General features: G+C 57.5%; 1 protein-coding gene across 1 annotated transcript; it reads right to left on the bottom strand.

The window, feature by feature from the left end:
- Positions 1-8,529: 8,529 nt before the first annotated feature.
- Positions 8,530-23,696, bottom strand: RRP1 (ribosomal RNA processing 1). The gene is made up of 13 exons (XM_036912000.2): positions 22,976-23,696; positions 21,725-21,807; positions 20,466-20,523; positions 18,944-19,029; positions 17,524-17,585; positions 15,228-15,357; positions 15,075-15,139; positions 14,753-14,916; positions 12,089-12,174; positions 11,298-11,395; positions 11,028-11,047; positions 9,988-10,101; positions 8,530-8,974 (listed from the first exon to the last, which is right to left on the bottom strand). Exons 1-13 carry the CDS (start codon positions 23,310-23,312, stop codon positions 8,736-8,738), a joined length of 1,542 nt encoding a protein of 513 aa, XP_036767895.2. The 5' UTR covers positions 23,313-23,696; the 3' UTR covers positions 8,530-8,735.
- Positions 23,697-25,881: the final 2,185 nt, after the last annotated feature.

The raw sequence follows: 25,881 nt of genomic DNA, 5'->3' as shown, positions 1-25,881 counted from the left end.
CAGCACACCAGCCACTGAAACATCGGTGTCTGTCTCCAGGTCAGGTCAGGGAGGAGGCTGCTCAGGCATGTGCCGAGCATCCGTAAGCACCGGAGGGGCCGGCCTGCGGGAAGAGGCATAGGCATCTAGACAGAGAGTTTCTGCTTGTACGGACCAGGACAGGATAATTTAAAGTAAAATGATTTCGATTTTACAAAATAATATAACCAATTCATTTATTTGTTCTCACACAAATGCTTGGCTTCTTAAACATCTCATTTCTAAAGCCCCACAAGGCAACAATAAAATGGAAATCATGGAAATAATGTCTTCCAACGATTTCCCTTACTTTTCTTTTACTTCTTTTTGGAAAGTATGTAATATCTTAAACAGATGAGAAGAAAGGACCATATAATAAACCCAAGCACCCTCAAGCACCTGGGTGTCCTTCAAACACAGCCCTCCCCCTGCTGCATCCCCTGGGGACCCTCCACACCCTGGAGGGCAGGCTGTCCAGCTCAGATTCGTGTCTCTGGACCTCCCTTTATAAACAACAGCCACTTCACACCCCAAAGTCAGAAATCCCTTCTTTATGCTACCAAAGACCCCCGAGAGCGGCACACTCCCCCGCGTTTGCGGCCCGCGCCGAGTCCCGGTGGTGTCTCCGACCCTTCACACAGGACCCCTTCCGCCTTCCCTCTTTTTACAAAGCTTCTGTGGAAGAACCGGGTGTGTGTCCTGTGGAGTTCCCCGAGACAGGACGTTGTCTGTGTCCCCACTGTGGCACTCGGCATGTCCCGAGGTCCCCTGCACTTCTGCAAACTGGAGCTAGCCACCCAACTTCAGTCCAGCTCACATGCTCCTCCTCTGTGGGCAGGCGGGCGGGCACCCCCCAGGGCGGCCTGCGCCCTCATGCCGGGTCATGTGTCCGCTTGTCTCCCCGCACCGGGACGCTGGTGCCTGCTGATTCTCATCGCCCACCTCTGGGCCCACCTTCCCCTTTGTTCACTTTCTCTAGGGAGGAACTCACCCTCGGATGCCCTCTGGCAGGGAGGGCCCGGGAGCCAATGGGCAGGAAGGGAGGGGCCCAGGTGTAACGCCTGCCTTCCTTCACTATCCTCCGAAGGGGTGAGCCCCCCGCCCCTCCGCAAGCTGCAGCGACAAACCCCCAGTGCCGCCCTCGCAGGTGCTCCTCCATCCACTCCCACGATGCCCGCGAGGTCAGGTGCAGGGCCGGCACACAGGGAGCCCTGTGTGCAGGGAGGCACTGATGCCACCCTCAGGGTGGGCGTGTCCCGACCCCCCATGAGCATTGCCACAGGCCCGCTGTGACGACACGGTGGCACAGAGCTCAGGGTGGGCAGGGTCTGGGCAGGCTGAGGGGTGCAGGCCGTTCCCTCTGGGGAGCAGTGGCTCACACTTGGCCCCTACCCCTTCCTTCCTTCCCTGACTGACATGAAGCTCATCTCTGGCACCTCATCTTCGGCTCTCCGCTCCAGGACACACGGCTGCTACGGGGCCTTGGCAATGTGTGCAGACCCACCCCTTCTTCTGCCCCATGCAGACAAATACTGGCCAGTGTTTTGAAATAAAATGCTGAACTCTGCAGAGACTAAAACACAGCCCGAATTAAGTAAGGCACATTGGGGTCTGGGTACACAGGAATTTCACAAAATAAACTGTCTTCCATTTTATCTTAGAATTTGCAAGTGTCCCCTGATCACTGCTATAAAGGGGGGGAAAATTCCCAGAAGAATATTGAAAATTAAGACTATTGTTTTCAAACTCCCTGCAAAGGCAGAGGTCTGACTCTGTCACTGCAAAACTCTGGGCACACGTGTTAAACCTCAGCAGCTGTGACAAGCTGTGTCCCCCAGATTCCTGTTGACATCTGGACCTCCAGCACCTCAGAATGTACTTGAATTTGGAGATAGCACTCAGTTAAAAACAAGGTCACCAGGGGGCCCTAATCCTCTAGTACTGTGTCCTCACAGATGTGCACAGGAAGGACCCTGTGAGGACACCCGGAGAGGCTTGGGGGACCTGCCCACGGCGGGAGCCGGGACTACGCCTCCAGCACCCACAGAGCCACTGCTTGAGGTCTGCCTGGCCCCACACTAGCACAGGCGCTCAGGAGGCTCCAGCCTGTCCCGCTGTTGCCCTCCTGGCCTCCCTGCTGGTGCCGCCTGACAGGGCCCCAGTGCTGGCTGTCCCCTCTACCCACCACACTCCCCAGGAACCTGCCTGCCTAGTCTTTGCACACAGGTGCCCTCACTGGACCACCCTCATCCTCCACACCCAATCCTTCACCCCACTGCTTCCTCCAAACCTGTGCCCTCCCCACTAGACTGCAAGTTCCTGGGAAACAGAGGCTGGCATGGGGGGCCCTCCGCTCGGAGGCTCAGAGAGGGGCTCCAGCCCAGGAGAGCCCACAGTGCAGATGGCACTAAGCTCCTTGTCAGGAGGGGCCGGCTCACAGGCTGCAGCAGGCGCCCAGGGCCCTGCACTCCGAGGGCCTTGCTGGGTGACCTGCTGTCGCCATCTAGGAATTCCTAATGATTTTACAGAGCAGCCTGCAGGTTCATTTTCTAAGTTTCAGACTTACAGGCACAGACTCGTAAGCACCGCACACCCTGAACATCTGACAGCTGGGGAGGGAGGCTGCTCAGAAAACCGGCCAGAGTCCTGGGGCTGCGGGCTGTTTCCAGAGAGCCGGGGGCAGCTGGTCCATGATTTGTCATCAGTTGCACTAAGTTTGAGAGCTGAGTGCCCCTGAGTTTTGTGACATTTTTCTACTCTGTCAGGAGTTTTACCCTAAGGAAACATAAAGACTTTGGTTTCCTGCTTTGAGAATCTCAGATGGTCCACACCCATTGGCCCTCCACCCCAACTCACTATGCCGTGGCTCCAGGTTCGAGGGTCATGTGGCGCCTGGATCCAGTGGGTGTCAGGTGTGGTGTCCTCCTCTGGCCAGTGGGTGGGTCAGGGTAGCATCGCCAGGCCTGTCCAGAGTCAACCTGTCAGGGTGGGCAAGCATGGGAAGCCCCTGGAGAAGCTGCCCGGTAAGGGGACACCAGCTGTGCAGGGTAAGCAGACTTGACCAACAGTGACCTTACCCGAGGCCAGCACCACTTCCAGAATTCTCTGGGGCAAAAGCCAGGGACTTCTCTCTCTGATTTAAGCCAATGTGAGTCTAGATTCTGTTAGTTGCAGCATTCCAAATCAAAGAGCTGCCCCTTTTGAAATTCTAGTTGGCATCCAGGCAGAATTTATAATAATGACTATTATATTAGTGAAAACAATGACTGTCCAGCAGGCTACTGTGGACACAGGCTGGGCCGTGGAGGGCAGAGCCACCTCGCCCGCCCTCCCCCGCCCCACCTCCCGGGGTTCCTGCGCACACTCAGGGACACCAAAGCCAATGCTGAGAGCCCTGAGTCCAGTCCTCGCCCAGAAGGGAGAATGAGAAGCAGAACTCGAGGAGGGGCTGGGGGTAATGTGATCAAGGCAGCGTGCAGACTGGCACAGAGTGAAGGGGCTCTGAGCAAGGCTGACAGGGATCAGGGGGCTGACTGGAGCCCCACTCCATGGTGGGCAGCTCCAAAATCAGGGAGCTGCAGGGCATGGAGACCTCAGGCCTGTGCAAGGGGAAAAGACAGTGGCACCTGGGCTGTGGCTTCTCAGCGTCCTGGCAACCCAGAGCCTTCAGGCGAGCGCAGGGCGTTCTCTTCCCAAACTGGGAGGGCTGGGCTGCCTTGGTGGGTGCCGACCAGATGGTCCACCCTGGGAGGGATGCCCCAGGGCAAGGCCCAGGCCGCACACACACCTTGGACTGAATGGGGTGCCAGGGGGTGCCCAAAGGACCCCCACACGAGGGACCAGGCCATCAGAACAGGCGAGGACAGGGGTGCTGGGGACTCTGGGAGCAGCACCTGCTGCCAGCCGAGGACAGGGGCTCAGCCCTGCAAGTAGCCTGGCCCTCCAGCCCAGGGGGCAGGATCCAGTCCCAGGAACCAGGCTCAAAGTTGGCAACCAGATAGGAGCCAGCCCAGAGGCCAGCGTACCACAGGGAAGGACGCCGGCTGTGCCCTCCACATGCCACTGGCAGCTGTGTCACACACTTGTCCTCTGCAGACAGGGCTGAGGGCACAGGTGTGGCAGGCAGCAAACAGGCCCCAGCACCACTTGTCCTGCAGTCATCATATGCTCCAACCTGTGCCCTGGCAGGCCCAGGGCCAGGGCTGAGGGCCCAAACCTGGTCCACCCTGGCGCTGGCCTGGGGGCACCCTGGGGTGGCAGGCTGGCAGGGCAGACCCCAGGGGCAGCGCAGGATGGGGTAAGCAGGGCACCGCTGACAGCGAGGTGGGCAGCCGGGCCCTGGGTCAAGGTGGGGTGTTGGCGTGACCCAGAACCCTGCCCTCCTGCCCGTGCCTCCCGGTCCCTGGGCCATGAACCAGCAGCGCTGCCAGGCGAGGCCGAGCAGTCTGGGCATCCATGGGGCATGGGGGCCACTCTCCGGCTCAGTTGGCCCCAACCACATCCCCCCACCCCCGGCATTCCAGCTCTCCTCTTCCTCTCTGGCAAACCTCTCTGTCCCTAACAGAGATTTTCCAGGAGCAGGAGAGGAAAGGGGCCCATCAGTCTGCTCCTGGGCCGCACTCTGAGGTGTCACCTAGGAAGGACAGGACGGAAAAGGTGGCAGGAGGGAAGCAGGTGCGGCTGCAGAGGCTTGAGCCGGGCCACCAGGGACCAGGACACCCGGAGGACTGCCTCTAGCTGGGAGCATGGCCCACTGCAGACAACCCAATGTGGGAGTTTGAAATTAACACAGTTCAGGTTCCTAAGGGAGAAACATGAAAGGAAACGACATCAGGGCACAGAGAGATGCCCACAGGCCCCTGTGGCCAGGCCCCAGGATGGGCAGCAGCTGGTGCTGCCCAGCTGCAATGAGGAGCCCCACCTTAACTGACCCCCAAGGAGCCGGGTGCCAGGCAGGGTGTGGCCAAGGGGATGCAACGGCTGTGTGAACCCACAGGCAGGGTCCCACCTGCCCATCTTCCACAGGGCTTGGCAGACATGCTGGGCTGCACCCAGCCAGCAAACGTGCAGTTGGGGCAGGTGGGGTACACACTGGGCAAAACCTAAAACCAGGATGATGCCATCTCAGCTCAGGAAGGGAGGCAGAGGGAACGTGGGCTCCTTCCTACCCGGACTCCATGTTCTCAGGTTTCCAGACACGGAGCTGGCCCAGGAGCAGGCCACACGCCGAGCATCAGCGGCATCCCTCTGGGCCTCCAGCCATCACTGCACAAGCCTCCATGTATAAAGAAATGCGGCCCGGGGCGCTGAGGGACCTACTTGAGGGCCCAGACCAGGGCTCAGCTGGGCTCCTCTCCCCCTGCCAGTTGCAGATGGAAGGGCATATCCTGTCTCACCCACCACTGCTGCCCCTCCAAACCAGGGACCCCGAGGGGCCCTCGAGGGCACAACTTTCTCTTGCCTGCATCCTTCAACCTCTGACCCCGTGAATCCGGGGGGCCTCTATGGGGGACAGGGCTGTTGGCCCCAGGGCTAAGAATAAACAGGTGTCCCCATTATTCTTGTGGGCCCCATTCCACAATGCTGGCTGAGGGGGCCATGCTGGCTTGGGGGCAGGGTGTGTCTCCTTCCAGGGTTCCCTTCTCCCAGGAGGTGGAAGTGAGGTACTCCCCGAGGGACGAGGTGGAGCACAGCGGCCTGTAGCTCACCCAGCCTCCCAGGGAAGCCTTGGAGAACACACTGGAGGTGCTTTCCAGACCCTGAGGCTGCTTGGAAGGAAGCGCCTACCACATGGGCCTCACCTGTGGGCCAGCCTGGCTAGGGGTGAGAAGCCAAGTCCTCAGAGCCAGCGGGACGGACACCAGCCGCCTGACAGCCAGGCCTGGCTGCGTGTACCCTGGGGCCTCGAGGAGGAGGCAGGCTGTCAGATCAGCCAGCCGGCCAAGGATCCACACGCCTGTCCCACCACAGGCTGAGTTCTGGTCATCCACCCACCGCCTGGGGAAGGACTGTGCCGCAAAGCCACAGCAACGGGGTCCAGTCCCATGGGGTACCTTTGGAGCACTCAAAGAAAAGATCAAGATATGGGTTCTGGCCCCTGGGGCAGGTGGGACAGCACCCCCTCAACCCACCGAGAGGGACTGGAGAGGTCCCCCAGAGGCTGATAGTGGGACTGTACCCACTCACCGTGGCAAGTTCCAGACTGGATGGGAGGTGTCGAGGACACAGTGGGGGAAGTGGGGGGGTCAAGAGAGGGCCTGGCTACCTTCCCAGGCCTCACCCACAACCGACCCCTCTACCCCAAGGAGAACCCCCTGCAGCCCTGATCCCTCAGCTGGGCAACGGCCTCTCCCTGCTCTGCCCCACCATGGAGCTACAGCCTGACTGGTCCTGGCTAAAGGGAGGGGGCCAGTCACACAGGCATCCGATGAGCTCACGGGGAGAACACCCTGGTGGCGTGAGCACTTTGGGAATTCAGGTCTGTGTTGTTCTTGACTGTTCTTGGCAAGCCAGGGCAAGGAGGGCGAGGCTAACTGTGGCGACCCAGGCCCCGGGTGCCGAGAGCCTGCAGCACTGGGACAGGCCCTATTTGTACAATACCAAAGGAGGGGAGGCTCCCCAAGACACCCCGTCTAACCCAGAGTTCAGAGCTGTTTTTTAATCTGGCAACAGGCTCCTTAGGCGAGCTGGTGATGTAACCACAAAGTCGTAAAACACATTTGCTACTGGAAGTCAAATTACTTTAGACACAAGCTGTACTTGTTCCTGACCCTTAACTGCTCAAGGAAATGGTAAACATGTGTTAGCCTTGTAATCAGTAACCTGTCACCACCCTGCTGGTCCAAAAGCCACACGCAGCTTTATTCCTAAGATAAAGGAGTCCCTGAGAAGGGGGTTTCCTTTTGGGGTGAATGAAAACATCCTAAACTGGACTGTGGTGATGGAGGCAGAGCCCTGTGAACATACTCAGAGCCCAGTGACTATGGCTGAATAGTCTTAAGCAAAGCATCCCAATAAAGTTGTTTAAAAAAGGCAAAGGCCATAGCAGACCCCCATCCATACCAGCTTAAGCCAGGCAGGGCCACAGCCTCAAAGACAACGGCTTCTTTGGAGAAGCAAGTGGCCAGGGCCTCTTCCTGGACTGAAGGCAAGAAGTGCTGCTGAAGAACGGAGACCCAGAGGAACAGAGCCAGCCTGAGGGCCTCCCACCGGCCGGCCAGCAACACGTGGCAGTAAGACAAGTGAGGGCAATGGGCCAGAGCCCGCTGGCTAAGAGGACGCCAGGAGCCACTGCTGTCAGTAAACCAGTGGGTAAACCCAAGTCCGATGAGAAGCTGGGCCTCTGAAGTCCCTGTTAGCAGTGAAGCAGCAGGGGACACAGCCACTTTCACAAGACGGCCTGCGCCAGGACAGGTGGAGACCCTGGGCGGGACATGCCCTCCAAGGTGACACCCACGCCCAGACACCCACAGTGGAGGGTGTGCCGCCGGACCACAGCTGGTGCACCCAGTGTCCTGGGTCCTGGACGTGAAGCTAAGATGGAGGAACTGGTCCCGACCCAAGGGGACCAGATGCAGGTGACTCCGAGCAGGGTCCTGTGGCTGGAAGGATGTCCCTGAACTGGCCTGAGGGCTAGACGTACTGAGGTACCCACATGAATCCTGACCTGATGTCTGTACTTATTAAGAGTAGGTCCTTGTAGGAAACACACTGGAAAGCTCACAGTGATGTGAGCTTCAAGATAGGACACACTCTCAAATAGTCTGGGGGTAAACACACTTTCTATTTGCAACTTCCCTGTAACATGGGGCTGGGTAATAGAGCCTGCCTGCAGCAGCAGGGCTGTGGGAACCAGGGCTCCGCTCCGGCCCCTGTGGGTCCTCCCCAGGCTGGGCCTCTCCGCACACCTCAGCCCAGCAGGGGCTCGGGTGGCTGGCTGAGATGTGCCCCCATCACCTAGGCAGCCCTTAGAAGCCCTGGCCACAGCACTGCCTGAAGCCACAGGGAGTTACGTTGCGTTTTTATTTTCCCCCTAATTCAGGTTCGTGGACGAGGGGCTCCTCCCAGCGCCCCATCCCAGCACATGCCCCCCTACAGCACTCTGGTCGGGGTCCAGCGAGTGTAGCTGCCTCAGACCCGCTGGGATAAACTGTGGGACCAGAACTAAACATGCAGGTGGGGAGGGCAGGTGTGTGGGGAAGGCAGGTGTGCGGGCAAGGCAGGCCTGCCAGGGACCCCCGAGTCGGTCCCCCCGCTAAGGCACAGGGACAAGGGCGGGTACACGCCAACCCCACACCGTGGGGCAGACACAGACTGCTCACTCCCTGGCAACTCCAAACATAGGTATAAGGTGCTGTCCAGACAGCTGCTGACAACCAGCATCTTCTCCAGGGTTTGTATAAACACCTTTTCCCATAAAACGGGTGGAACACATAAACACTGTCCAGGACCCGGTGCCTGTCAGTTTATACCACGGGAAGAAGTCCTGCATCACCACCCAGATGCAGGGACTCATTTGTAAGAACCTCTGGCATTTTATTTCCTACGCCCCACGCAGGGGACCAGAGCCAGCTGCCATTCAGCCCTGGCCACCTGCCATGTGGTGGGGACCAGCAAGTGGGGACAGTGTCCTGGATTCATTCTGGAAAGGTGGCACCAGCGTCCCATCCCCTCACTCCATGCAGTCCCTCCAAAGCCCCGCCTGTGGGGCCAGCCTCTCACTCCCGGCCCTCCAGCTGCCGCTTCTTTTTCCTGTCCGGCTTCTGGCAATCGGTCCCCTTCACTTTGGGCCCCGCCCAAGGCCGTCGCCGCTGCTTGAAGGTGTCTCTCCTGCCGCGGCCCCCAGGCTGCTCCTGGGGTGCAGTGGGGTCGGCTGCAGCCCCCCGCCGCCGCCTGGTCTTCATCCGCTCAGATCCGGAGCTCAGGTCTAGACCACGGCCCGCCCTTTCACCTTCCCCTAGAACAGCAAGGCCACATGACACAGGCAGCATGAAGGCTTCATCTCCCTTCGAGGCTGACACAGGTGCCAAGCCAGGGCAGAGCAGAGGACACCAAGCCCCCGCATGACAGCAGCCACAGCCTAAGGGGCACACCCACACCCACCTGCCCACGGAACTGAGCCAGTGCGGATGCCAGGGCACCAGGTAGGTGTGAGACTGAAGCGGCTCCTGACCCAGGAAGGCTGACCAGGAGGGGAGTCTTCACTCAGAAAGACCAGCGTGCAGACAGAATCAGGAGAAAGGAGAAGCAGGTGGCAAAGGATGACAGAGGGGCCTAGGCTCACTGCACATGGGGGCTGGAGGTGATGCTGGTCGGGAGGTGCAGGCTCAGAAGGCAGGGCCCGAAGCTCAGCCTCAAATCAGCACACAAAGGAACCAGGAGGCGGAGTTCAGGGAACAGCCTGGCAACAGTGTGCAAGCCCATCCAGTGGCTGCGGCAAGGACCCAGGTATGAGACCCTGCAGACAGAGGTGGCCTGGGCCAGGGCAGGAGTGAACTCCAGAGATGCTTTAAGGAGCAGATCCCAGGACCTGGGGCCAGCTTAGCACGTGGGTGCGGCCGAGAACCTCTTCTGCATCCCCTTTCAGCCACGGATGCTCTAGGCCCTGCCCGGCCTGCTCCCGTGGGCACAGCCCACCTCTGCTGCAGCGGCATCCAGGGCCCCAGAGGCCCGCAGCAGGCACAGGACGGCCCTCAGCGAGGGCAGTCAGTCTAACCACACTCCTGTGGACAAGCTGGGGAGGGTGGCAGCGAGGGGAGCCTCTAACGCTGAGGAATCTCTAAAGGACGCTGAAGAGAAGGAAGAAGGGGGAGAAGACGAGGGGTGGACGGGGTCTGGTCAAAGATGCTGCGGGCTGGAAGCAGCAGGCAGGCAGAGCTGCAGTGAGCAGAGCAGGAAGGGGGCCGCCAGGACACGGCAGGGGGACCGTGGGCGTGGGAGGCAGACGGCGGCAGAGGCAGCTGCGCCCACCTGTCTTGTTTTGCAGCTGGAATTTGGGCAAACGCTTCTTCCTCTTCCTCTCCCGCCTCCCTTCCTGCAGTTTCCTGTAGGCTTTCTCCAGGATGTCATCCTCAGGGAAGAGGCCTAGGGACCAAGGCAGATGGTCATGGCTGCGGCCAGGCCTGCGTGCTTTCAGTTTGCACACCCACTGCTTCACACGAGCTCGTGCAAGCAGGCCCCGGTCTACACCCAAGACAGCTGCCACCAGCTCAGACCAAGCCGGGCTGACTATGGCAGCATCCATGGCCCATCCAGTCTAGTCCTTCCAGCTGTGCCTGCTGGGGCGGGGCCGGGCTTTCTGGGGCGACAGTGAGGTTCCCTGCTTTCATAGCAGAGGGAGTCACCCAGGCCACACATTTGGTCAAACGATAAGATATACACAACATTCATGCATTTTACAGTACCTAAATTTTACCTAAAAAACACTGGACTTTAGTTTATGCTGATCACGAAGCATTAAAGGGTACGGTTGGAGGAGGGCAGGAGAGTGCATGTGTGATAAAACAAGGACAGTAAAATGTTAAGGCAGAATGAGGCGGCAGACACGCAGGTCTTCCCTGCAAAATCCTGCCACGGCTGTTGGCCTTTAAACGGTTCACAATGAAGGATGGCGGGAAACGCCTTCATCTGTACCCCAGACCTACAAAACTTTACAGGGAAAGCTCTCGCGGTCCCAGCAGCCACGCACTGAGGAGACACGGTCGCCTCACCGCACACCCATAGCCAGGCCTGCCTGGCACTCACTAGGACAGTCTCCTTGCCCCGCCCTGCCCTGGGGCTCAGCACTATGCTCACGGGCCTCGAAGGGATTCTCACACCCACTCAGGCTGAGAACCGCTGTGCTACAGGACAGGAACTGCAGAATCCCTGGGCCCACCTCCCCTTGAAAAACACCACCGGTCTCTCTGCAAAGACTATCCGTGCTGTGTGGTTGAACACGGGGTCCAAGCCACTCCCAGGATACCATCTTCTCACTGGGGGGCCAGCCTCCGGGGCAGCCCAGCGCTCACCTTCAGCGAGGTCCTGCAGCCTGAAAGAACGAGAGACAGTCACTCCTCAGGGCAGGGGCTTCTGGAGGAGGAAGGTGGCTGCACCCACGCAGACCTCCAGCAGGGGACACGACGGCTACAAGCGGTCTGAACACAGGGCCTGACCCCACCCCGTCCCTGGCTGAGGCAACTGGGGAGGCATGTGGGCCAAGCGCAAGAACCAGGGCTGATGAAGCAAAGGGCCACCCAAGGGCAGTGGGAAGGCTGCCGCCGCCATCCGAGAGCCCTTACTTCCGGATCACTTTGTAGAGACGCTTCCTGTTCTGAGAAGGGGTGTTCTGGTGACTGGCCACCTCAAACAGTCTGTTGGCAACGGCCTCATAGTCGAACTGTTTCACAGAGAGATGCCATGAAGAAGAGTCAGCCCCTGCAGGGGCTCCCAGAACGGGAACTGCCCACGGAGCCTGAGGACCACACGCGGATTCTCTGCTTCCGTCACGTGAATGTCCGAGGCCTTCCCGCTGCCCCCTCAGCACATGCCCTCTACACCAGGCAGCAAACGTGCTCCAGGAAGGTGCTGCCCCATGGAAACACGAGGGGGCTGCCCAGGGGGCCTCCTGAAACTTTAGGTCCTCTGGCAGCCACGTTAAAGTAGCAGGAAGAAAACAAGTGAAATCCATTTGCATATGTTTTATTTAACCCACAATACCTAAAATCTGAATTCAATGAGTAACAGGTAGTAGGACTTAGTAAGTACCTTACATTTGCCCTGTGCCTGAAGTCTCAGGTCCCGAATACTGAGGCCTGCAGGGGGCCTGTGTGCTGACCTCCTGGCGCCCTGAGGCTCAGGGTGCAGGCATGGGGCGCCACTGCTAAGCCACACGGTCCCAACCCAGTTCCCAAGGGCCCTGTGCTCCCACAGACGAGGGGCCCAGAGCACCTGCCCTCCTCCAAATCCAGGTCAGACAGCTTCCGCCGGCTCCTGTGAAGAGGCCGCCTCCCCTCCAGCCCCACCGCGTCCAGAGTTGGCTGTGGAGCGAGGGCGGAGGCCGAGCACTCGGCCCACCGGTCAGGCCACCCACCTGGAGGACAGGGCCACTGCCGCCGTCATCGTCACCGTCTCCTGCCTGTTCCTCACCCTCACCGGGGTCAGGCCCACGGGGGGAGCCTAGAACAAGAGGGCCCCGTGAACTCAAGAATGCACGCCCAGTATGCACGGCACCTCAACAACACCTGTCTACAGGGCCCACAACCTGGGCGGGGCACGCAGGTATAGGCAGGGAGATCCAGGGCACAAGTCGGCAAGGGGACACCAATGGCCTCACCCAGGCCCAGGAACAGGGGCCTGACCTGTCCTTAAAGGGTGAAATTCAGCAGGAATATGAGTGGGCATCTTAGGCAGCAAATGTAGTTCACAAGTTCCAGAAGCGAGGAAGAAGGGTAGGCAGGCCAACAGGCAGGCGGGGATTGAGGGGTGGTGGGAGACCACGGTTCAGATCATTTGGGGCTCTGATGTCACTGCCTACAGAGGAAGGGTTCTGGACAGCAGGTGGCCGGGAGCGGGGTGCGCGTGGCAGACAACGAGGACAGCAAGGCGGCAAGCAGGTACCAGTGGGCCCGCCAGGAGACTCCTGGGTCTGTCAGTGCCGGGAGGACTCGGGCTGCTGGGGGGAAGCAAAGGGAGGCACTACCGGATAAAATGTGCGGGCAGAGACGCCGTCTAGTGAGAAAGTCCAGGAGCATGTCTGCAAGGGCGAGGGGAGACAGTGACCCCGAACCCACGGTCAGTGGCCTCCACGAGGGCGCCAGCACCACTCAGCAGGATGCGGGCAACCCCTTCAGCAAACAGTGCTGGGAAAACTGGGCGTCCACAGGCAGAAAAATGACGCCGGGCCCTTACCTCATGCCACATACAAAATCAACTCAAAGCGGATCAGAGACCTGAAGTCGATCAAGCACCAAATGATAAAATTCTTAGAAAACTCAGAGCGAAACTGACATAACACCGACTTGGCAATCATTTCTTGGATAGGATGCCAAAGGCATGATAATGAGAAAAAATAAACTCGACTTCATGAAAATCAAACACACTACCACAGACTACAGAGGCAACTCCAGAAGGGGAGAAGACACTGCAAATCATGCATCTGCTCAGGGGTTAATATCCTGAATGTACAGGGAACCCCGACAGCTCAACAACAAAAGACCTGGATGGAAGACAAAGGACCTGAACAGACCTCTCCAAAAGAAGACATACAAATGGCCAACAAGTCCATGAGGGGATGCTCAGCACCACCGCCATCAGGGACATGCAAATGCAAACGACAAAGAGACAGCACCTCACACCCATGGGGATGGGGCTGCCATCAAAAAACCAGAAAACAACAGTGCTGGTGTGCATGGGGAGAAACCGGGGCCTGGGCACTGCAGGTGGGAAGGTGACACGGTGCAGCTGCTGTGGACAATGGCTCAGTGGTTCCTGAACACTGAACACAGAAGTGCCACGGGACCCAGCAACTCTACTGCTGGGTGTATAGCCAAGGGAAGTGAAACAGGGTCCTGAGCCATCTGCACACCCACGTTCACAGCACCATGCCCCACAGTGGCCAGAACGTGCAAGTAACCCAAGTGTCCATTCGTGGATGAAGGATACGCAAAACGTCCATCACACAGTGGATTACTCAGCCTTAGAAAGGAAGTTCCGACCCACACACCACGTGCACGAAGCTTGAGGGCATTACGCTCCGTGGAGCAGGGGGGATGCAAAAGGACAAATACTGGAGCCCATTTATGTGAGGACCCTAGAGCTGTCAGATCCCTGGAGACAGAAAGTGGGTTGGTGGCAGCCCAGAGCTGGATGGTGGGGTGCCTGGGGCATCAGTGTTCAGTGGGGACATTTTCAATGTGGGAAGATGCAGAATTTGGGGAATGGGTGGCGGCAATACCTGCATGACAAGGTGAGTGTACATGTCACGGAACTGTATGCTCAGAAATGATCAGCACAGTGACCTCTCCATAACTTTCACCACCACAGGGAAGGTGGGGGCAAGGAGAGTCCGGAAGCTGGTGGGCAACGACATGCCCCACCACAGCCACTGGGCACAATGTGCGCGGGGCACCCCGAAGTCAGCCCCATGAGACCAGCTGACATCCACCGAGGACCCGCACTGGCACCCAGAGGAGAAATGGGCCAGCTCAGGTCCCACCACCGCCGACACCCTGGGCCCCACCCCAACACCCTGCAGCACTGCTTCATCTGCCCCCTCGCTAGCTCACTCATCCCCCAGTCAGCGGGCACTTCCTCTGTGCCTGGCGCTGCTCTCAGCACTGGGGGCAAAGCTGTGATCCCTGAGCTCCCTGACCCAGAGGAGATGGGACAGGCACTCTGAGCAGCGCTTTAAGTCAGAAGATGACACACAGTGCCGGGGAAGACCGCTGAGTGAGGCGGGTAGGGGCTGGGAGGCTGCACCTTCAATGGCGGCAGGGGAGGGCCCTGAGTGACAGGGCAGAGGCCCCAGGGTGCAAGGGGGGATCCGAGGGGCCCGGTGGGTCGGGCGGCACTGGGGGCACTCAGGGTTAGGAGAGCGAGCGGCACGGGCTTGTTTGGGAAGGTCACCCTGTCTGCCGGCCGAGAACGGACTCCGGGGGCGAGGGCAGAAACACAGGGGCCGCAGCAGGAGCTGAAGGCAAGGGGCCCAGCAGAGCCTTGACTGACCCGTCACGTCCGCATGTGCCGTGAGCCTCACCTTCAGGTGGCTTCCTGGACGGGACGCCCTGTTCCTGCTCGTCGCCCTCCAACGTGTCCTCCTCCTGAGCGTCTAATTCATTCATTAGGTCCTCGATGGCAAATGGGGCCTGCTCCACAATCGTCTCCAGGACGCCTCGAGTGATGTTATGCAGAACCAGGGGGCTGGTGGGGCAGGCCAGGCCCCGTGAGGCCGGCATCCCAGGCCACTTCACTCGCTGTGCCGCCCACCCCCTCCCCACAGCTTATGCACCCACAACTCATCCTCTTCCCCAAAGGTGGCAGCCTGAAGAACCCGATGGCAAGGAGCCCCCGCCACTCACTCCTTAGTCTGGGCAGCGATCCTGCAGAAGGGATCGATGAACCTCAGGTTCTGGTCAGCTGTCAGCTACAGGGAGGGAGATGGGGCTGCCCCAGCGGCTCGTGCAGACACCCAGGGCCGAGCTCGCCACCCTCTCCCACCCCACTGCCCCCACCTCGTCAGCGCCCACTTTGCTCAGCTCCTCCAGGAAGATCTCGAGGAAGTGGCTCTTCACCCCATTGGGGGCCTGGCTGTCAGGGTGCAGGATCTCCGTGGTCAGCAGCTCCAGCAGCTGCTCCACCTGTCTGAGGAAAGGACTGGCAGGTACGGCAGGCAGCCGGGCGGACCACGGGCAAGCCCTCCGCCTTCCGGCACGCCAGCTGTCACACCATTGGGCAAGGACCCAGTGACCTGAGTCGCGTCCAGCACAGACGACTCTCGCAGCTACGCTTACACCATGACTGCGGCAGTCACCACAGCCTCTGGGCAGCACAGAACATGACTGCCTCTCAGCTACCAAGTGCAAGGGACGTAAATATGCACACGGCCTTCCTCTGTCCCCAATACCACAAACAGGGGGAGAAAGGCTTGGTGTGATGGCAGGCGCCAGCATGTCCCACATCCCTCCGCCGTCCTCACTAGAAGGTGCTCGGGAAGGCACGCGAGCGGAGAGCAAACACAACAAGAGAGATTGAGGTCAGAGGGGCATGAGCTTGCTTCCCGGCTTCTGCTGTGCCAAGCACACAGCCGTGAAGGTCCCATCAGACCTCTCTCTGGTGTCCATTGGGGTCAGTGGTCTCAAAGGCCAAGGGCTCCAAGGTCAGAGAGCAGCAGAAACCAGTGATGAGGCCAGTGTAGACTCCTGCACACACCTGAACCGTCAGGTGTGCAGGAGGAAGCTCCCCAGAGGCTAGTCTGTGTGGCGACACCTTGGGAAAGGCAACCTGCTCCCGGGCTAGTGATCACACTAACAGACATTTACCACCTCAAGGATGGAGACAGGCTAGACGGGCGCATACAGCTGGAGCGCTGGCTCCCCCAGGCCATGGACATTAACCAATTTCTCCTTGAGGATCTTTGCCTTCATTACTCCTGACCGTGAGCACCTAACCACTTTCGTAATAAATGGACGCAAGCGCAGATAAAATGTGCCTTTAACATTGGTTGCACTTGCCGATAGCTGCCCACCAGGTAACCCACAGTCCTCAGCCCTGAAATGAGGAGACCCCCGGCCGCAAGGTCCTTGTAGGAACTAAGGATGTCACTAAAGCTAGAGACACTGCCCTAAACGTAGTTACCTGGAAGAAGTTTAACTCAGAAAACTCAGGTAACTACAGTCCAACTCCTGATCTTTTTTGCATGGGGTAAAAGGAGCCGCGGGCCAGGCCTTGCAACCTTCACTGTCCAGAAGATAAAACCGTCCAGCCATGACCCGGGCCGGAAGCGGCATTCTCCTCTCCAGGGCAGGCGCAACTCTCACACTGGATGCTAGTTTTAGTTTCTGTATGCTTGGGAGAAACCCCTTCACCTATGCTTTTAAATTACAAGTCAATTCAGAATACACTGCTCCCAGACCCTCCCTGTGGCCACCTCTGAAAATCGCGCGGCAGCAGGGCTCTGACTCAGGGTGTGTTTGTGGTGCCCATGATAAAACACAAAGCCAGTCGTACCACGCGACACCACACCCCTTCTGCACCATGTGTACTGGATGGTGCAACATTTAAAAAACATCTCACAGGTAACACTGTTCTTTAAGGTTTTAGCTGTTTTCTGTGTTCTCTGTACTGAACACGCACCACCCTCATAATTAGGAAAACATCACAGAGAAAAATTTTTAATCCATTTTAGGAACTTAAAAAAAACGTAAGCACGCAGAAAGTCACACTGTACTGGGGTCAGTCTGCCGCCCCGAGGGGCTGGAAAGCTGCTGCCCAGAACCGGGATGTGGAACTTCCGTAACAGGCGACCAGGCCGCAGCTCCAGGCAGGCACACATCCCCGCCTCTGCCTGGTCCTCAGGAGGGGCAGCCAAGGGGCCCCCAGCCCACCAACTGCAGCAGAATCCCTCCCACTGCTGTTCCCTGCCAGCAGCAGCCCAAGGTCAGTCACAAAACCAGATCACCCCACCAGAGCACCAGCATCAACAGTGAAGAGACTGGGTGAAGTGTCCACAACTAAGAGCAAGTGGCATTGACAACAGAGCTGAATGCACCATGTTTCACAATAAAGCTCCTTACCTGGGCGCTGTTTGTAGCGAGAGGACTCGGTTCTGATGCACAGTAAGAACTCAGCACCAAGGTTGAAAACCAGCATTTCCATGAACATGTGCATAAAACCTCATCTTAAAAATACCTTCATTTTAAGCACTACTGGATCCGTCTTTATAAAAGGCTGACATCACGTGAACCTGATCCTCCAGGGACACAACCCGATGCACACAGACGGCCCTCAGCACCTGCTATGAGCACCCACCTGTCTTCCCATCCCCGCATCTTCAGGGCCCTCAAGGACTCGTTCAGGACCATGCGCATGAGCTGTGACACAAAAGAGCCCTGTCAGTGGGAGCACCACCTGGACCTGCACAGACACCCCCAGTCCCCAGTCATGTCTGTGTGGCTCAGAGTGCACAGCAGGCCCTCCAGCTGTCAGCGCAGGGACATCAAGCCCTGGGGACCCTGGGCCCGGAGAAGGTGCACCGTGCTGGCTGAGATGTGAGATGCCCCAGCTTCCCCAGAGGACCTGGAGTCCAGCTGCCAGGGGACACATCGGGGTAGCGACTCCAGTACCATACATGACAGCCAAAACAGGGCGGTCCCAGCTCCAGGAGAACGGGGAATGAAGGGCAGGCCCCACAGGAGGCACAGTCCCTCAGAACAGCCGGTCTGAAACAAAGATGTCTTCGCCGAGCTTTCCCTGGAACCTCTCTCCGCAGCAAAGAGCAAACAGGTGACCTTCTCCACCCCTCAATTCCATGCCCACTTACGATGACTCACAGCATTCCCAGCTGGCTCGGCTACCTTTCAGACATTAACCCAATGTGCCCACAGAGGGGTCCAGTCTTGGTAAAAGGCAGAGAGGACGGGTAGAGAGCACACCTGGCAGCCAGGCGGCCCCTCCCCGGAGACACTGCAGCGCCACCAGGAGAGTCATCCTCTACTGGGAGGCATGTCTGCCAGATCTGGTCACACAGGGGACATGGGAGACAGGCCTCGAACAGCAACGGCATCCACCCCATCAAAGGTCCAGGGACAGCAGCCGAGCAAATGGGATGCTGACTTACATGAGGTCTCTCCTGCCTCGTACACTTGTATCCCGTAGACGTGCAGAGCCTGGCCCTGGCCTCCACTCGCCCGACCCCACCTTCCTTCCCTCTGGAGCTCCATGCCTCATGCACCAGCTGACCCTCACTATGACAGGCATGCACCTGCTGTCCGCAGAACTCTGGCCCAAGTCTGAGCCCGCAGCTGATCTGAGTGGCAGGTTGGTCACCAGTAACTGTAGCCCCGAGGCAACCAGTTCCTCAGTGAGGCTGGCCACCGCCCCGGTCAGTGTCCCCTGCTGTCAGAGAGCAACACTGCCCCTTCACCTGGGGACTGACCCAAGGCCCAGTAAACCCCAATGGAGAGAGACTGCAGCATTCAAGGCATGCGAATCCCAGCCGAGGCCGAGGCCAAGGCCCCCTCACAGCCCACTAGGCTTACGGGTCACAGTCCTCAGGCTCGCCACATGGCCCAGAAGTCACTGCCCTCTGCACTGTCAGGGTGGGGAGGGCTCAGAGGCCAGACCACTCTGTGCCGCGCCCAGGCCCTCCCCCTCTGACCGAACAGGACACCAGTCCCCCACACCACCACTGCGGCACGGCAGGGCCAGCCGAGGCCCTGCACTAACTCACCATGTAGAACTTATCCAGGCGCAGCCTGTCTATGCCTATCCACTCACGATTCATGGTCTGCCAGAATGTTTGAAGGAACAGGAGCTCTGGAAGAGAAAAAGGCCAGAAGCGTGGAAGCCACCTGGGGAGAGGTGAGAATGTGAAGAACCCTGGTCAGGCCAGACTGCCACCAGCCTCTGGGGTTCTCAGCCGAGTGTGCCCAGCTGGGAAGAGGTGCTAGAACCTGGCTCAGAAAAGGGGCTGTGGGACCCTGAGCAAGAAAGCAGGGCCCAGCTGCAGGCCCGACGCTCTGAAGAACAGGCGCAGGGAGCGAGAGGCTGCTCCGGCCGCTGTCCCCAGGCCTCCTCCGCCTTCCCTGGGCCCAGGCGGAGGGCCCTGCCTGACCCCCTCACTGCCCTCACTACTGGCCCCACTATATTCACAGGCCCAAAAAGGCCCTGAACCCTAACCAGTAATGGGCATGTCAGACACGGGTGCACGAACTAACTGTGCTCCCCTAAAATGCATACGTTGATGACAGACCCCCAGCACCTCAGAATGTGACTGTTCTTTGGAGACAGGGCCTTTATGGAGGTAATTCAGGTAAAATGCAGTCACCAGGGGCCCCTAATCCAATCTATGTCCTTATAAGAGATCAGGACACAGACAGGCACAGAGGGACTACCACGGGAAGGTGGCATCTACGTGCCCAGGAGAGGCCTCGGGACAAGCCCTGCTGACACCCTGACCTTGGGACACAAACAGGGTGTCTCATCTGCTGCAGCTCCTCCAATAGCAAAGGACTGGTCAGTCACCAGCTCACTCAGGTGTCACTGGGTGGACACACTGCGCTTGGCCTTGCACGAGCCCAGAACTCTTCTGCAAGTTCTTAGAAGGTAAGATTATGGAGAATAAATCTCTTCCGCTAACTACTCAACTGTAACACAAGAGACTCTCTCAAAGAGAGTAGTTACTCTATTGGCTACCCCCTAATTTTGCCCACTTTGCCTACTTAAGTGTAACTGAACTAAACCCACCCACGTGACCAGGAGCCTCCGGGGCAACGGTCCCAGTGCCCATACCAGCAGTGCTGCCCAGAGCCGGCTGGCCTCAGAGCTGTGAGGGGAAGCTGGAAGGGCTGCTGCCCAGGCCCCACCCCCAGAGCTCGAGTCAACAAAATCGAGGGCTGGACACCAAGATTTCTAGACCCTCAAGGGATTCCAAGGGGCAGCAACAAGTATGAGAACTACTGGTCATGGTCAAGACAAAAACAAGTCCAAGAAACACACAGCAGGAAACTGACAACTATCGGTGAGGCTCAGTCAGTAGCTTGGTGACACTAGGCCTTTCGACCGTGGAGCTAACTCTATTGAGGGGATGTGACTTAACACGGGCTGGACACAGAACAGTGCGGAAGCCACAGCACTCGCCAGCTAGAACGGGGCCTCTCTCTTGCTCTAGATCTCAGAACGCAGGCCTTGTGTGTCTGGTAGCTGACAATTCTGGCCTTGCCAAAGGGCCGAACCATGGCGCAGATACTTACGTGCCTCCGTGGTCTGAAAAGCATGGATGAGCTGGGAGATGGTCCTTCCTAGGTCCTCCTGTACAGAAGCAGTAAAAATCAACTGAAAAAGTCCCTCGGTCCCTGAGAAATGTGTTACCAACAAACAACAGCAGAAACACAGGCACACTCAGCGCCCACTGGCTCAGGTGGAGAAACGGCGCCCATGGCCCTTACAGCCCAGTGTGCGGCAGGTTGCATGGTTCACGCCTGCCGGGGGAGGCCTCCCCTTACAGCGGGGCCTGCAGGGCCTCCCAAGGAACAGCACTAACTGCCCACAGGACCGAAGCCGACAGCCACAGGAGGCTGGGATGGGGGAGATGGCAGGGAGACACGGGAGGCCCTTGGCCGGCAGAAAGACCGGGCCAATCGGACCCCCGTGAAGTCACTGAGCCAAGCATCACCTAGTGCACTTGCTAAATCAGTGATCCCAGAGCCTCCCTGGGACAGTGTTGTTAGCAGGCACAGAATACACAGCACAGGTATCTGCATGTGAAATAAACATACTCCCCACCCAGGCGATTCTGAAGAAGAGCAAACAATTCACTCTGAGAAACACAATTTTAAAAGGCCTGTTCTAAAAGGAGCGTGTTTTAGGGCACTGAAGCCACTCTATAAGACATCGAGAGGGTGGTCACCGCACGCATCCAAGCCCTCAGGATGGACAGCACCAGGGGTGACCCCACCTGTGAACCAGGCCCTTTGGGTGAGGGTGAGGGGACAGTGCATGCTCATCAACTCCAACACGTGCCCCTGTGGTGGGGATGCTGAGAGGGTGGGCGAGCCTATGCATGTGTGCAGCAGGGGCTGCAGGAAATCTCTACCTTCCTCTCGATTTTGCACTGAACCTAAACCTGCCGAAATTTTTTTTAAAGTCTACTTTTTAAAAAAGATGGCATGAAAAAAGCTAGCAGGAAAAAAACTCCTTCTCTAAGAAAACTTGGATCGTGTCCTTCGGTTTCCATCCTTTCACGGTTTGGTTTGTGCTTTGTCACAAACCCAGAGCAGATTCGCAGGTTTTGACTCATGCTGTGACCTGCACGGGCAACACCATGTCAGCAAGTACAGGACACGCTCTGACCAAAGACCCCGGTTCTCTGGACATTACAAAAAAAAAGGCATCAAAGGTACCCAACTACATGTGGCGTCTTCGGCTGTATTAAACTGAGGGTCACCCACACATCCACCTGCCCTCCAGTGAGACCACTGCTCCGGCTTCTGCTCCCTGCCGGCACGCTCACCTGGAGGAGTGGCTTGTCCTGCATCCACATGCAGTAAAACAGTCCTTTCCACACCTTCAGCAGCTCGTCATGGGTGAAACCGCCTGTACCCAAAGGAAGACACTCAGACCACGGGAACCCAAACTTTAGTGCCAAGTAGGAAGCCAGAGAAATCTGCCTGCCTGAATTAGACCGAAGTCCTCTTACTGTGAATGTGAAAGTACCCGGCCCGCCTCTCTCAAGCCATCCTCCTAACTCAGGAACCACTGGGCCTGCAGCCCTAGGGACTTCCCCTGGTAACTGCTGTCACTCGCTCAATAAACACCAAGAATCTTCAAGTATCAGACACTGTCCATCATTTCTGGACATCAAAACGAGACAATTACCATTTCCCAAGCTGGTGCAATGGCTACACAGAATCAGTGTGTGATACTTCAACCAAAGTTACACTTGGGTCTGTGCACTTTTCTGCATTAAACTTCAAATTTCAAAAGAAAAAGCTTACTCCTTCAGGTACTAAAGGAGGTAAGCACATAAACTCACTCAAAATATTACTGAGGTCCTGTGTGAATGACAGTGTATCTGCAGGAGTGGTTCTCGGACTTCAGCTCTGGAATAGGAATCACCTGGAGGGCTTCTCAAAGCACCGATGCTGGCCCCGCCGCCAGCGTTTCTGATTCAGTGGGGCTGGGATAGGACCCAGGAATCTGCCTTTCTAGCAAACCTCCAACTGACGCTCAAGCTCCTGATGGGGAGCCACACTCTGAGAACGCCTGCTGGACACCAGTTAATAAGCATGTTCCCTGCCTTCCGAGAACGTGTGAAACTCAACCTAATAATTACACAATGAGAAAGACACGAAGGGACAAGTGATCGGAGGGAAAAACCGAGGGTGCCCAACCAGAGGGAGCAAGGGTCCAGAGGTATATGCTGTGATGTGGGTGGTGGGGCTCCCGGAGGAACCGAGGTCTGAGATGAAAAAGGAGCGAAGGCTCTGGGAAGGGGGTGTCTAGGCAGAGGGACACGTAGTCACCTCCGCGCAAGGTGGGCGCCGCGCCAAAGAGGGTGGCGGGCGCAGCGCCCAGCTCTCAGCGGCCGAAGCGCGGGAGGAGGGCGGGGGGGCAACAACAGCACTCAGGCCACGCCGGCCGCGCCACGTGAAGGCTTCCCTGGGCTCCTCGACCGCCGCAACTCCCAGCCGCTCCCAACCGCCCGCGCTCGGCCCGCCGCCCAAAGGGCACCCCGCCGACAAACGTCCAGCCCCGCGCCAACCTGCGGCCTGCTGAGTCCTGGCGACAATGTATTTCCGGAGCCTCCGCACCGCCCGGTCCCGGGTCACCTGTTCGTTCCCCGCCAGCCGCTGAGCCAGCTGTATCTCCAGTGATAGCTGCACACGCGGAGCCATGACGCCGGCCACCGAGACCCCTCGCAGCGACGACCACGCCGCTTTGCCTCGGCGCGCGGCGTGACGACACTTGGCCGCGCCCGCCGGCCCTCGCCGAGGCGCGCGGCCTGACGTCACGTAAAGGCTCCCGAGACGCAAACCAGCGCCGCGCAGTGGCCGGGTCGGGAAGGTGAGTCCGGTGGACGTGCGCCCCGGCGCTGTCATTAAGGCGCGGTCTCTGAGCGCGTGTCCGTCGTCCGTGAGACGCTCTTTTCCCCCGGCTGTGACGGAGACTCTTCGTGACGAAGCAGGCCAGCGCGTGGGAGCGGGGCGGGCGGAGGGCACCCACTGAATCCTTGGTGCAGCCGAAGGCACCCCGGCCGAGAAAGGTGGTTTGGACGGGGCTGTGCCCAGTATCAGCCTCCGCCCCAGCCGCCTGCCCCCCGAGCGCCCCCGCGGGGCGTGCTGGGCCGCCGTTGTCCAGCCGGGAGGTCTGCGCTCCGGTGAAGGACCAGGCAGGCCGGCACGGTGCGCGGGATCAGCCCGTCCGGGCCTGGACAGGCTGCACGAGCCCTGCCCGCTTTCCGAGACCAACGTCCCGAGGGAAGGAAGAAGTGAATAAAGGAAGGGTAGAATGCTTATGCAAATCTAGATTGGTTCCTGGTACAAGAAAAAGCTAACAAGTCACTTTGGGAAAGCTTGCATTGAGACTAGATGTTAGCTTATAGTGCAGAATAAGTGTTTATTTTCTTAAGGGTGACAGTGGTGTTTATACAGAGTGGGGCCCCCGCCCAAGACCACTCCCGTGTTTGTTGATTTGATAGGACATCTCAGGACTGTGATTTGTTAGGGCAAAAGGATACAAAGCAAGATCGGCCCAGGGAAAGGCATACGGAGTAGGTCCAGGGGAAGCCCAGAGGAAGCTTACAGAAGCCTCTCCCAGTGGAGCTGTGTGAGATTCTCCTACGTGCTCAGCAAGGAACTGTGACAGCGCATGTGAGATGTTATCTACCAGGGCGCTCCTCAGAGATCAGAGCCCAGGGGTTGCGTTAGGGGCTGGTCATGTTGGCACCCTCTGCCTGGCATGGATGAGAGTTGCAGACTCCCTGAGGGAAAGCAGGTGTGCTGCACAAAGCCACAGTGTTTTTCCAGATGGTTTAGGCTCGGTGAGTAACCCTTATCACAGCTAGGGTAATGGGAGCCCTCCCAGTGTCCATGTTCCCATACACAGGCTTAGGACTGATCTTGTCTAGAGAGAGCAGTCAGGCCCCGTGTTAACCCTTCTGCACAGGTTAGATGGTAACTATTTTCAGCTTTGTCAGCCAAACAACTGCCTGGTAGTGCAAAAGCAGCTATAGACACGATGTAAATGAGTGAGTATGGCTATGTTCTAATAAAACTTTACTTTCAGAAACAAATGGTGGGCCAGATTGGGCCCATGAATGGTAGTTTGCCAGCACCAGATACAGAAGAATATCCTTACATTTAGGAAATAACTGAAGTATCTGGTAAGGGTGATGTGTCATGATGTCTGGAAGTTAATGCAGTAAATAAATTATGACACACACACATCCGCACATGCAGTGCATAAGCAAATATGGCAAAGCGTTAAAATGGATGAATCAGTGGTAGGAACACAGGCATTTTTTCTCCTACTCTTCCAAAGTTTTCCATGTTTGAAGATGCTTATAACAAAAAGTTGGGAAATATCTTAAAGACTGCCCTGATTGTGCTTTGTTTTCTAGAATATAGAAAAGTCCATCTTCATGGGTCTCTGTGTTTCCTAAGTCCTGGCCTTTCAACTTTAGTCTGAACTTCTTGAAAATAAGTCGGTTCAATAGTGAATGAGTGTGTGTGTGTGTGTGTGTGAGAGAGAGAGAGAGAGAGAGACAGAGAGTACATTTGAAGCATAATTTTGGATCAGTGCTCAGAAGTATGATGTGTAGGGAAGGCATATCAGTGCCCTGGGGAGGCCGTCACTGGGTGCAAAAAGGTGAGTGGCTTAGAACAACAGAAATGTGCGTCTCATAGTCTGGAAGCCAGAAATCTGAAAGTAAGGTGTTGGCAGGGCCAAGCTCCCTCTGCAGACGCTAGGGGCGGACCCTTCCTGCCTCTCCCAGCCTCTGGGGCTCTGGGGTCCTGTTAAAAAAGAAGGCACAGGCCCAACAGGGGGCCACTTCTGCCAGGCCAAAGCACTGCACCAGGGCTTCATACTAACCTAATTGCAGTTTCCACCTCCCCCAGAAATGTAGTCAGTCAGGAATTTTCTGGTCAGCATGGATAAGATAATGTCACATATGCCCTCTTCCCACCAGGGATGATGAGGTCATCCACCTAATGAGAACTCGTTGTCCCCAGATGAGGGTGACCTCACCCAAAAACACCCTTTCTTCTGTTTATGACAGCCCTGCTCCTTGCCTCCTCTCACACACATAGATAGCGCTGGAACGCACATAGTGTGATCTTACAGGACACAGACTAGCTGGATCCATGCCGCACTGCTTAGTGTACTGACACATGCAACCTTTTCTCCTGCACATATTTCACACATGTAACCTTTTCTACTGCACGTATTCCCCTTTGTAAAAAGTAGTGAAGATATCCCATATGCAGGAGGCTTTGGAGAAATTTCCCATAAAACTCAACTGTGTTGTACTCCTCAGAACCACTCTGAATACACATGATGTTTCTTTAACAGCAGACATGTGCATTTCAGTTGATAACCCTAATCCACTTAATGACCTTGGCAAACAACCTATTTCCAAATTAAGATCACCTGCTGAGTTTCTGGGTG

This window comes from Manis pentadactyla, chromosome 1, assembly GCF_030020395.1.
Source record: "Manis pentadactyla isolate mManPen7 chromosome 1, mManPen7.hap1, whole genome shotgun sequence".
Classification (NCBI taxonomy): domain Eukaryota; kingdom Metazoa; phylum Chordata; class Mammalia; order Pholidota; family Manidae; genus Manis; species Manis pentadactyla.
This window is presented reverse-complemented; position numbering and strand designations above follow the sequence as displayed.